The sequence below is a fragment of the Coturnix japonica genome, chromosome Z, assembly GCF_001577835.2.
Source record: "Coturnix japonica isolate 7356 chromosome Z, Coturnix japonica 2.1, whole genome shotgun sequence".
NCBI lineage: Eukaryota > Metazoa > Chordata > Aves > Galliformes > Phasianidae > Coturnix > Coturnix japonica.
This window is the reverse complement of record NC_029547.1, coordinates 22,103,033-22,115,669: the sequence shown is the minus strand read 5'-3', so window position 1 is coordinate 22,115,669 and position 12,637 is coordinate 22,103,033. Positions and strand designations below refer to the sequence as shown.

Below are 12,637 nucleotides of genomic sequence, written 5' to 3'. Positions count from 1 at the left end.
AGTGCGCGCCTCATTGTGCTCCCCCACAGCCAACCCATCTTCCTCGGTCCCACCGCTAACCAACACACACAGGCTTTAACTAACAGCCACGACGGCTTTTTCCGCACATTTCGCCCCTTTTCTGCCACGCCGAGCCGGGCCGCAGCCCTAGGGACCAGCAGGGTGCCGTCCGTCCCCAAGGCGGAACCAAAGAGCCGTGGGGATCGTTTCCACCTGGGGGCGGCCGGAGGAAGTAACAGGCCTTTTGGTTGAGCACGGGAGAGCGGCGAGGAGGGAGGACGACGTGTGGCCGCCATGGTGAGAGCGGGGCTGGGAACGCGGAGGGACGGATGGGGACCGGGACCGGGACCGGGACCGGGACCGGGACCGGGGCCGGGGCTGGGGCTGGGGCTGGGGCTGGGGCTGGGACCAGAGGTGGCCCCGCTGCCCCGCGCTGTTGTGGTGCTCCCCGGCCTCGTCCCGTTGTCGTGAGGCTCTAAACACTTTACCCTGTGCCCATAGCCGCAGAACGAGTACATCGAGTTACACCGCAAGCGGTACGGATATCGGCTGGATTACCATGAAAAGAAGAGGAAGAAAGAAGGGCGAGAGCCTCACGAGCGCTCCAGGAAGGCCAAGAAGATGATAGGGCTGAAGGCTAAGCTGTACCACAAACAGCGGCACGCCGAGAAGATCCAGATGAAGAAGACGTGAGTCACGTTGTCCTAGCGTCGTGTTGGTGCCCTGTGTCTGCAGGATCGAGACAGCCTTGTACTTCTTATATGTTGCTTAATTGTGGGAGAGAGTGCTTAAGACACTTCTGATAGCCTCTTTTCTCTGTGCCTCTTTCTTCTTTTTTTTTCCCCTTACCATTGCAATGAATGACTCTGTTCCTAAAAGCATTCCTTAGCATATGCGTTAATTAGCAGTAGTGATTGCAATTATGTAATCGTAGCAGAATACAAAAGTGGTATATTGGCTTTCAGTCTGATGACAGCATGACTACAGGACATGCTTGCCCATGTCTGTTAGGCACTTTGCTTTAAGACAGTTCCTTGGTAAGAGTCTTATACCGTGGTCTGAACAAACTGAGCAGGCTCTAGTCTGTCAGCTGTTGTGTTAAGAGAAATTACTGCCTTCCTATGAAAAGTATGTAGGCACTGTTCCTCAAATGTAAATGCTGTGTTAACCTTAGGGAATATTTTGAATAGGCACAACCTAAGCTATTGCATCTCAAAATTTGCTTCTTTTCTGATTTTAATACTGTTTGTTTCTCCTTGCAGAATTAAAATGCACGAAAAGAGAAATACAAAGGAAAAGAATGAGGATAAGACTCCTAAAGGAGCTGTACCAGCGTACCTGCTGGACAGAGAGGGCCAGTCCCGGGCTAAGGTTCTCTCTAACATGATCAAACAGAAGCGAAAAGAAAAAGCTGTAAGTAGCTGGATTAATTTCAGATACTTAGTATTTCTCGTGGTAATCACTACCACTCCATACTACCATAATCACTGTGTTACTGATGCTTAAGTGTCTTGCAGCTTGCAGGTGAGGTCTAAGCATTGATGTGCAAAAGCTAAAACTTTGAATAGGTTAGTCGCGTTGAGCAAAGTAAGCATGTGCAAAGAGTTGATTTCCATAAACCTGATTGCTAATTAAAGTAAGTAGCTATTAGTTGCGTAAAATACGTGGTTTACAGCAACTCTGATTAGTTAAATTGTATTTTATACTCTGATTGTCCGGTCTCATAGAGAAATGGCACATACCTAATGACAGTTGTGTTTCCTGTAGGGCAAATGGGAGGTTCCTGTGCCAAAGGTCCGTGCACAGGGAGAGACTGAAGTTTTAAAAGTGATTCGTACTGGAAAGAGAAAGAAGAAGGCCTGGAAGAGAATGGTTACAAAAGTTTGTTTTGTTGGAGATGGCTTTACCAGGAAACCTCCGAAGTATGAGCGATTCATTCGACCAATGGTAATGTTATTGAAACTTTCAAATATTTAGGTACTAATTATTTTAACTTAAATGTTTTGAGTTTGGCAAGGACTCACAGAATGGCTCTGGATGGAAGGGACCCATCTAGACCATCCTAGTAAGCTAGGTAAAGTAGAATGAAGTTTTATGTAGGAACTTCCTTCTGTGCTAATGCACTTGATTACTACTGAGTAAGAATGTTTGTATTACTTTCCTTTATGAAACCTGAACTTAGACTAGCTGGAGGTAGCCCTGCAGTCTGCATTGGAATATTTACATCCTGACTCACATAACTGAGATGACATCAATAAGTTAAAGCCATGAGCTCTCAAATTAGCATGGAAGATCTTCAGCAGAAGCACTTCAGAAGCTTCTGTCTTTTTCAAGCTGCTATGATTGTGTCAGCTGCAGGGGCAGCTCTGTTGTCAGGCTCATGTACTCCCTCCTGTCTGTTAAAAAAGCTGCATTCTGAAGCTACCCATTTAAAAAAAGAAAAAAAAAAAAAGCACCTAACCTTGTCATTAATCAGGTTCTTAACAAACATTCTATAGTAAGCAAGCAATTTTCTATGTTCTGGCTTGTTTCATTTTTCCCAGTCTCGTAAAATGTATAAATCTGAGGACGTAATGCTAGAAATGTTAAATTAGCTCTGAGGACTTGAAGTATATATATTAATGTTTTCTAACACCTTGTGCTACAGGGCTTACGTTTCAAGAAGGCACATGTGACACATCCTGAACTTAAAGCTACTTTTTGCCTGCCTATCCTTGGTGTAAAAAAGAATCCTTCTTCTCCTTTGTATACAAGTCTGGGTGTAATTACCAAAGGTACCGTCATTGAAGTGAACGTGAGTGAACTTGGTCTTGTGACGCAAGGGGGCAAAGTTATTTGGGGTAAGTACTTAATCTAGTAGCACTGCAGAACAAGTTTTAAGTCTTTATTGCCTGAGTGTATTGTGAAGTCCGTGTCTTGTCATAATTAATCCCTGTTGAGTTTTGGTTGTAGCAGAAGCAACTGCAGGACAGCTTTAAGAAGTTTTAATCTTAGGCTTTCAGTTCACACTTTGAACATCAAATTAGGTGGAACCCAGAAAAAGGAATGTGAATTATGAATGATTATGCCATGTTTTCAATGAAATTCATGTGTACAAATACCTTCATTGAATCAGACTAACTTCTTTTACCAGTGAGGCTGACTTGGACTGTGACAGAACCTATGATGTTTATGAATTCCTTGAGGTTCTGGGTATGTTACAAAGACAGCCTGATCACGATATTTTGAGAACTGGTTTGCAGCTCATCAGAAAGTGCATTTAGATTCACAGTGCATTCAATTTTGAAGCAGGAATTTCTTCCACTTCCAAGGGGCTTGTGGATTAAGTTTTCAAAATGGAAGAATCGTAATTTACTGTATGACTTTTAATTTCCTTTTCTCTTTAGGAAAATATGCACAAGTCACTAACAATCCAGAAAACGATGGCTGTATTAATGCAGTTCTGCTCGTCTAAATTGCTTGATGCTACACACTGGACACCGCTTTCTACAACATCAGGGGGAGTTTCAGCAATTCTGGGAGATCTCTGAAACCTTCAACCATGCTGACCTTTTAAGCGTGCCAGAAAAGACTGTTGTATTTAAAATCTGAGTTATCTATCTCACCATTGTCCAAATAAAGAGATTCAATTTTCATATTTTGCTATGTTATGGATTTTGTCTTAACCTTCATGACTGTAGAGTAGCAGTCAAGCGGCTTGGGTTATTTTCTATAAATATTTAGCTCACATTCCTATTGACAGGAAATACAGCCATTATCACCTGCGATGAGTTACTGCAAAGCTGAAGTTAGGCAGATATTTAAGATCACAGGTGCTATGTGAGAGTGCAGGAAGGGAAATGTATTAGAATCACAGAATGGCTTGGGTTGGAAGGGACCTCAAGGAGTAATGGGTTGTAATACCCACTGCTCCAGGCAAGGTTGACCAGTCTTGAACACCTGCAGCATTGGGGGCATCCACAGCTTCTCTGGGCAGCTATGCCAGCACCTAACCACCCTCTCAAGGAAAGACTTCCCCCTGCCATCCAATCTGAATCTTCCATCTTTTAGTTTAAAACAATTCCCCTACACCACTGGCCTGTGTAGAAAGTTGCTTTCCCTCCTGTTTGTAATATTCCTTTCAATATCAGAAGGCTGGAATGCAAGAGCGGCATAACAATACTGATATTATAATTCATTGTAGCTATCGTGGGTGCTTTTAAGAAACATTAAAGTGAAACTAAAGTCACAAGCATCAGCTGGTAATGTATATTTAGCTTCCATCTTCAAAACACAGGAAACAAGCTGCTTTTACACTGACTTCTTCCAGTCAAGAATTTAGTAGTAGATTAACTAAGCACCATCTGTCACTACAAACACACACTGATACGCACCATTTATTCCTATTTTTACATAGTACTCCACGCAGTCTGGGGGATTGTTTTTAAACACAAAAGAGGCAGCTACCTGCACCTGCCATACCTGCAACAGGCTACAGGAATAGGCAGTCTGAGTATCAGATGATGGCAGATAGAGGATAAAATTTGAAAGGAGCTGCTGAAACTGTCTCAACATCCTACTTAAAGAAGGACTCAACTCTAGTGGTCTGAGGGACCACTTTTAGACAGGTTTTAACTATCTCTAGGGATGGTGACCTACCCTGGGCAACATGATCCAGTGTTTGACCACCCCGAGTGTTTATAAAAGTTAGGAAGTTTAATGGAATTTTCTTCACTTTGTTACTGAGCTCCACTTTGTTAGTTCACCAGTTTCCCCTGGCCTGGACTCTGCACTGCAACTTACTACGGTTCTTGTTTATTTGTTCCTGCAGTGGTAAGTGATTCAAAACTAAAAGGAGGTCACAAGCCAGTGTGTAATTTGCTTGGGGAGAGGACATTTTGTCAAAATGTTACATTAGCTTTTAATGCACTTTAATAACATAAATAAACTCAGCTGCCTCAAGAGCACTACTACATTTTGCGTTGTAAATACATGGCTTGTTGGCTGAGTAATATAATTATTGCCAACCAAATTACATTTTAATACTACACAGAGAGTTGGTTAAGTTTATATAAACAACGCAGGATGATGGAAACTGCAAAATGCATATGGTAAGCGTACTTCTCAAAGAGCTGAAGAATAGGCTATTTGTAAGATGCACAAGCTAAGTAAATACGGTACTTAAAACGAAAAAGTACAGGAATTCTTTTTCAATTTATATACTTACAGCGTTTAAAGATCTTCGGTAGCAGACAGATTGCAAGATAACAGATTGAAAAATAACACCAAATATAACGACACTGTTTTCTTCTAGTGAATTGAACCACTTTAAAAGATGCCTCCCGCGGAGCAGACAGGGATCGAATACTTAGAAATAAATCACAAAGTAAGCTTTATTAATGTTTCAAAAAATTTCAAAAGCAGCCAAGACAATACAGAGAAAGGAAAATTCCGAACACGCTCACTAGCTCAAAGTACAGTACTCTAGAACAGCATCACATCTTTCATAGCATTTATAAACACTAGTTTAAAAAACATCGAACACCACATTCATGAAAATAAATATAGAAGAGTATCCCCTTGGTAATAGTATTTTTTAATGGTCACTCGAGGAGAGGATGAAACTTAGGCGTATTTATTGCTGTTTTCATCCTAGTAGAGTTGATAGGTTCTACATGATCAGTTTGATTACAGACACCCACAAATGAAATGGAAAAGAAGTATGACTTGATTAAAACAAAACCAAATTGCAATAAATATGCATTTTAATGTAAAGGGCTATGGAACGTGAGAATGGCAAACAGCAATTCTGCATGAAATGGAGAGACCAAAAGGAACTGGGTGAAACAAAGCAAGTTCTGTTAGAAATTAAGAAGCAATACAAGAGAAACATTTTAACAAGAGATGCATTCAAACACAAAACCATTCACTATTCAAGTGCAAGGTTGAAAGTCACAAATAAAGACCCTTTAAACTCCATTCCCTGGCTAAATAAAGCTCAAAAATAATACATACGCAGTTCCATGGCATATTGTAACAGTATTTGGTACAAACAATTGAACTTTGATGTTTTAATCACTGGCTGCTGGTATGGTAAGACCTTAAACTCTTTAGCAGTTCAATGGTAGGAAGCCATACAGAGAACCAACCAAAGAAAAAATGTCCAGGCATAAAACACCATTTTTTTCCTCAAGGTAAAACATTTCAGTCAATACAGTTGTCAGGTAAGCTGCCTTGCTTTAATGCAATAGAAGGTATAGGCTATTAAACTACTGTTCCAATTGGACAATCAGCACAACAATACAAACTATTATTTAAATCAGTAGTTCAATTTGGCTACTCAGTATTTACTGCAAGATGACTGATGCCCAAGAAGTTATTACAGAAATACGCTCCATTCTAGCTCAAAGTACTGCTGTGATCACAGTTAAGAACTATTTCTAAGTTTCAAGACCATAATGCTTATTAGAACTGTTAATTGCACCAGGACTGCCCACAATAGGTAGATAACAATCTGGCCACTGGCTACTACCTCAGGCACTCCAGACTAACACAGCCAGCTACTCCAGAGTCCATCTAAAGCTGTGAATTTTAGCTCAGTTTTTCACAGCTCTGTAGAATCTGATCAGACAGCTGACTGCTTCCAACAGTAACAAAGACTCACCTCATTTAATAGTTCTGTTGTAGTTTTTCCTGCATTCAATATAGAAGCATCCTAAGAGGAAGATACTAATTGAAACTAGTCCCAAGTCAGCCATGAAAAGAAATATCAAAAGTTAAATAATCTTCCCATAAAGGGTTTTCTGACCTTACAAGGAAATACAACTGACAAACATATGCATAAAAAAATTCCACCTAGAGGAAATAAGCAGCTCTCACTTGTTCATGGACAGCAGAATTTGCGACTGTGAATACATGTACCAACTGAAGTACTTAACAGATCAGTACTAAGTAAAGGTTGCTTTAACAAATGAACATGGGTGACTATAAACTGTATACAATCTGCATTTCTTAAACCATCAACCCTTGATTCCATCCTTAGCAATGCAACAGATGTCTGTTTTGTGTGTGGGTCTCTTTTAGTTTGGCTGTTTGTTTTTACAGTAATTTAGCATTATAAGACAAATCATACTATTGGTAACAAGTTTGTCCCATGTGCCTTATAGAAAATGTTTAATTAGTTTTAGGAATTCTTAAGGTTCCCTTGAATGTGTTTACAATGAATCAGGTAAGATATCTTGAATGTTTATCAGTCACAGGATTCATGAGAAGCAACTGCACACTGACAGGAAGTTACAACTATGCTCACCATCCAAGAAACTCAGTTATCCCATCCACTCTGAAGTCTAAAGTTTGAATCAAAAATGTACGTAATACACATGTCTAACAACAACAAAAACAACACCTCCCACATAAGCCTTCTTTAAAATGGATTAGAAATAGGATTGAACTTCAATAGGTGAAATAAATAGTAAGAATACATCTTATACAGCTAAAATACTATATAAGTACACCTGAACTATAGGCATAAAGTAGATTCTTACTTTAGCTTCACAGAGGGATACAGTTTTACTGTGTAGGCATCTCTAAATCTTCCCACATAAAGAACTTCATTTTAGGTGTATGCTATGGTAGATGCTGTGTTGATTTTCCTACTGGTAATTCAGATGTTTCAAGTCATTAGCAAATGAAATCTGCTAGTTTGGGAGTCAGAAGCAGGGCCATTCTCTCCAATTTGACTCCAGTGAAAGACAGATGCTACATTATGTTGTTTTGATCTACAGAGTTATAACTTGTATATTTTGAGACCTAGAATTGCAATCTGACATTCTTTTACCTCATCTGGAAAAGCCTGTGGGAAATTAACAAGAAGAGAGGAGTGATGTTTCTTGTTCTCTACTGTGGAGAGAAGCAGAACGCTAGAATGTCTTAAATTCTTTTAAAATAATTTGTGATGAATGGCCTCACAGAAGTTACGTTAATAAAGCCAGAATTTCACACTTCATTTTTCCTTCCAAGACTGAAACCTGAAATATGCAAACTGTTCTTTTCCTAGCACAACTTTATTTAGCATGTATCCTTTATAAAAGGAGGAGAATGGCTATTTACTATCATACTCTGAAGAAGATCAACGTGTACTGGTTAAAAATTTAAGAAACTTTGACCAAATATGGTGAATCTCAAAAGGAAGTCCAACCCAGTATTTATTTTAAATGTCCTGTGTCCTATATGGTTTAGTTACAACCTGGTGTTTTACACAAAATAACAAAGTAGGGATTTTCTTTGTGCAAACAGATGAATTAATGATTTATTTTAGGCTGGCTTTCCTTTTTTCTTGGGTGGACCTTTGTAGCCTTTGGCCTTCCTTCGCAAGTTTCTCCGATCCACAATGGGTACTTCAATTTCTGCTTCCTCAGAGCTGCTGTCAGCCGCCCGCTCAGCTCCCGTCTGTGTGTACTGGTTTGTCTGCGTGCACTGCTCTGCCTTCTCAGCATTCTCCTCCAAGTGCTCTTCTGTCTGGTTATTCTGTCCTTCCTGTCCAGAAGGCTGCTGAAAAGAAACACCCTCCAGTTCAACCACTATCAAAGAGCTCTGACCCAAAGCAACAGAAGCCTCCTGTGAGTTCTGCTCTGCTTCCTCGTTTTGATCTTCCACCGAGGAAGCTGGTTTGTGTGCCACGTTTTCAGAAGCAGCTTCTTCTACTGCTTCATTTTCAATAGAGTTTGGTAGGCCATTGTTTGAGAGTTCTTCCTTTGGTGTTAAAGCAATTACATTTTCAGTGGACGATTTTTTTTCTTCAGATTCTTGCTTGTCTTCCTCAGTGTCCTTCTTTTCCACTGATGCACTTTCTTCAGTCAGTTCTTCTGAATCATCTGCATTTAAAACCTGAGGGTGTGCCAAGATAACCAAAGGAATTATTACTATAAGATACAAGAGGATGAACAACTTTTAACCTTAGCTAGCAATCACAGAGGATATTTTGGTATTCAATGGTTTCCATTACTGCATATACAGTCAACTAACCAACCCTCTCCTCCTCATTGCACAAAACTATTTTGTGAACTGCATTTGACATTTAAAGTTTTCCATCATGTTTTCGTATTCAAACTAATTAAAAAAAAAATAAAAAATGAGTACACATATTCTGAAATTATACCCAGGGAAAAATACCAGTGTTTCAAAACCACCAATGGTAAAACCCACATTACAGAAGGGGACTTTACCAATAATTAATTGCTTTGTACACTCAATCACTGAAGATGTACTAGATAAGATATAGATGTTGCTTTCAGATATATCCAACAAATAATTCATAGAGAAACAGCTGTTTCATTACTACCAAGGGAAACTGGAGTAAAGTATTTCTTTTTGCTTTCTTTTATCTTGCTGGTATTGCAAACATATGCCCCACTTCAGCATATCAAAGCAGAAATGGCAGTATATTTTGTTAATGGATTTGCATTATCTGGCATAATGTCATGGTTTAATAATTTTGTAATTTTGCTATCAGTATTCCACATCATAACATCATATAAAGCATGAATAATTTTACTGAATGTGCAACCTACAGAAGAAGACTACATCTCCCAGAGAACAACACGAGCAGAGAGATGGGTCACGGGACCTGGACACTGTATTATCTGACTCCCAGGCTGGACTGACGTTTTTTGAGTTCTGTCGTTCAGGGGAGTGTGTGGGAGCCTTCAGCCGTTTTGCCTAGAGTTTACAGTAGGCCTCTCGGTTTTGGGACTCATTCTCTCTCCTATTTTGCTTGATTCGTTAGCTTAATTTCAATTATATTGTATTATATTGTGTTATCCTGTATTTTGATATAGTATTTAGTAAATAAGTGTGCCTCCTTAGATCATTGCCTCTGTTCTTTTCCTAATTAACTTTTCCTTTCGGCCTAGGGCCCCTGTGGGGCCCATGGCCCCCTGTCAAGGACGCAGGTAGATTTTCGTTGAAACCGTGACAGATTTTGGTGGAGAATGTGGGCAAAATTGAGTTGCTATTTTTCTGTTTTTCTTCTGTTGCTCTTTTAGCTTTTAACAGAGCTACAATGTTTTTTTCCTGTTAAGGAGCTATCTTAGGTTTGCGTTTCTGCACCTGTGAGCTTGACATTGAAAGTCCAGGCGGACTGCCAATACCCCAGGATATTTGTAAATACAGTTGAGCTCTGCCTTTTTTTTTTACTTTTTTTTTTTTCTCCTCTCTCTCTATTGGAGAATTAAAAAAAAAAAAAAAGGAAAAAAAATGTTTTCTCTAGTAAATTTGTTTTACAAGGGACTGCGTGTCATTAGTTCCTCTTTTGAGATGCTCCAAACATATTGGACCATGTTTAAGCTAGCCACTTTTTCCTTGGAGCTATAGAAATATATAATCGATTGAAAGCATGGTTAGCAATGCTTACTTGGTATCTGCATGCAGCTCCAGAGGGAGCAACTAATGCAACTAATAGTACAGAAATGGTGGTTTTTGAGCGTGCTCCTCCTTTTTTCTTTGCATCCTTTAAGCAGTCTTTGAATGACCAGTTGGCCCAGTTGAACACACTGTCAATCTCCCTGAACTTACTGTTGACTTTTTTACTTATCGGTTCTTGGATTTATTACATTTGTTACATCCGGAGGAAGTCTTCCCTAGAACCAGAGAATACTGAGTGGCAGGGAGTGTGGAGAGACTTTGGAGAGACTTTTAAAAGACAGACATCTTCAGCGTTGTGGAGCTTTACTCCTGAACACTTAAAGAATCCCGAGAGTTTGACCGCATATTTGAGACAGGAATGTTGTGGCTCAAGCAGATCTAAGAAGGCACAAATGACTTGGGGCCTAGCTAATGCTTATCGGGCCTTATTCAATACCATTCCTGAGAGGGAAGTTTTCAAGGTTGAGAGAGAGAGTCTCAGGGCCGAGAATGAGAGTATCCAATCCAAACTCGACACTCTCCAGTCCGAGCATAACGTCCTCCGGTTCGGGTACAACACTCTCCAGTCCAAGTACGATGCCCTCCAGTCTGAGCGCGACACCCTCCAGCCCAAGCACAATGCCTTCCAATCCAAGTGCGACACCTTCCAGTCCAAGTATGACACTCTCCAGTCCGAGCACAACGCCCTCCGGTCAGAGCACAATGCCCTCCAGTCCAAGCACAACACTCTCTAGACTGAGCACAACGCCCTCCAGTCTAAGAATAACATCCTCCAGTTCGAGTGTAACACCCTCCAATCCGAGCGCAACACCCTCCAGTGGAAGTACGACAGCCTCCAGACTGAGTTCGGCGCCGTCCAGTTCGATCGGAACACTCTCCGATCCCAGCTATGTACCCTCCGGGGTGAACTGAATGTATTCCAATTTGACCAACCACCAGGGGCATGCCACCACTGACATTGCTAATGCCTTCTTTTCCATCCTATTGGCTGCAAAATGTAGGCCACAGTTTGCTTTTACCTGGAGAGGTGTTCAGTATACCTGGAACCGTTTACCTCAAGGGTGGAAGCACAGCCCAACCATTTGCCATGGGTTGATCCAAGCTGTCTTGGAACAGGGTAATGCTCCTGAGCACTTGCAGTATATTGATGATATTGTAGTGTGGGGCCATACAGCAGCAGAGGTTTTCAAGAAAGGAAAACAGATAATCCAAATTCTTTTGCAAGCTGGTTTTGCCATTAAGCGCAGCAAGGTGAAGGGGTCTGCCCAGGAAATCCAGTTCTTAGGTGTAAAATGGCAAGATGGGCATCGACACATCCCAGCAGATGTGATTGACAAAATCACTGCTATGTCTCCGCCCACCAACAAGACAGAGACCCAATCTTTTCTGGGAGTAGTGGGCTTTTGGAGAATGCATGTCCCAAACTACAGCCACATAGTGAGCCCCCTCTATCAGGTAACACGGAAGAAGAATAATTTCTCATGGGGTCCTGAGCAGCAGCAGGCTTTTGAGCAGATAAAACAAGAGATAGCCCATGCCATGGCCTTGGGGCCAGTATGGACGGGACAGGATGTGAAGAACATCCTCTACAATGCTGCTGGAGAGAAAGGTCCCACTTGGAGTTTGTGGCAAAGAGACGCAGGAGAGACTCGAGGCCGACCCCTGGGATTTCGGAGTCGAGCATATAAAGGGTCTGAGGAGCGCTACACTCCGACTGAGAAGGAGATCTTAGCCGCGTATAAGGGGGTTCGAGCTGCTTCTGAAGTAGTTGGGACAGAGGTCCAGCTTCTTCTAGCACCTCGCTTGCCAGTAATAAACTGGATGTTTAAGGGACAGGTTCCTTCCACCCATCATGCTACTGATGCCACTTGGAGTAAATGGATTTCATTAATTACACAACGAGCTCAAATGGGAAAACTCAACCGTCCTGGAATCCTAGAAGTGATCATGGACTGGCCTGAGAGTAAAAAAATTGAAACATCACCTACAGAAGAGGTATCACGTGCTAAAGAGGCACCACCATACAATGAGCTACCAGAAAACGAAAAGAAATTTGCCCTATTCACAGACGGAACATGTTGTATGCAAGTAGTCATGTTACATGAACATGTTGGACGCAAGTAGATTTTCGTTAAAACCGTGACACATAATAATTGCATCTCCCAAGAAATTCATACAATGGTGGGGGCCTCCTCCCAACTGTTACATAGCAGAAGGAGGAAACAGCAAAGTACAT

General features: G+C 41.1%; 2 protein-coding genes across 2 annotated transcripts in view; one reads left to right on the top strand and one right to left on the bottom strand.

Annotated features, from left to right (window-relative positions):
* Positions 1-169: 169 nt before the first annotated feature.
* NSA2 (NSA2 ribosome biogenesis factor) lies at positions 170-3,637 on the top strand. The gene is made up of 6 exons (XM_015848858.2): positions 170-297; positions 502-689; positions 1,263-1,413; positions 1,768-1,947; positions 2,648-2,840; positions 3,387-3,637. The coding sequence occupies exons 1-6, from the start codon at positions 295-297 to the stop codon at positions 3,452-3,454; spliced, it is 783 nt and encodes a 260-aa protein (XP_015704344.1). The 5' UTR covers positions 170-294; the 3' UTR covers positions 3,455-3,637.
* A 1,710-nt stretch (positions 3,638-5,347) lies between these two features.
* The window catches only part of FAM169A (family with sequence similarity 169 member A), a 45,386-nt gene continuing 38,096 nt past the window's right edge, over positions 5,348-12,637 (bottom strand). Inside the window, exon 14 of the mRNA XM_015848864.2 lies at positions 5,348-8,865. Coding sequence (XP_015704350.2) covers positions 8,293-8,865 — 573 coding nt within the window. The 3' untranslated portion in view covers positions 5,348-8,292. The remainder of the gene's footprint in view (positions 8,866-12,637) is intronic.

Bases quoted from the DNA above. Each gene is read 5' to 3' on its own strand.
- NSA2 (XM_015848858.2), top strand. The intron at 690-1,262 runs GTGAGTCACGTT...TTCTCCTTGCAG, and splicing joins AAGATCCAGATGAAGAAGAC to AATTAAAATGCACGAAAAGA. The intron at 2,841-3,386 runs GTAAGTACTTAA...TTTTCTCTTTAG, and splicing joins AGGGGGCAAAGTTATTTGGG to GAAAATATGCACAAGTCACT.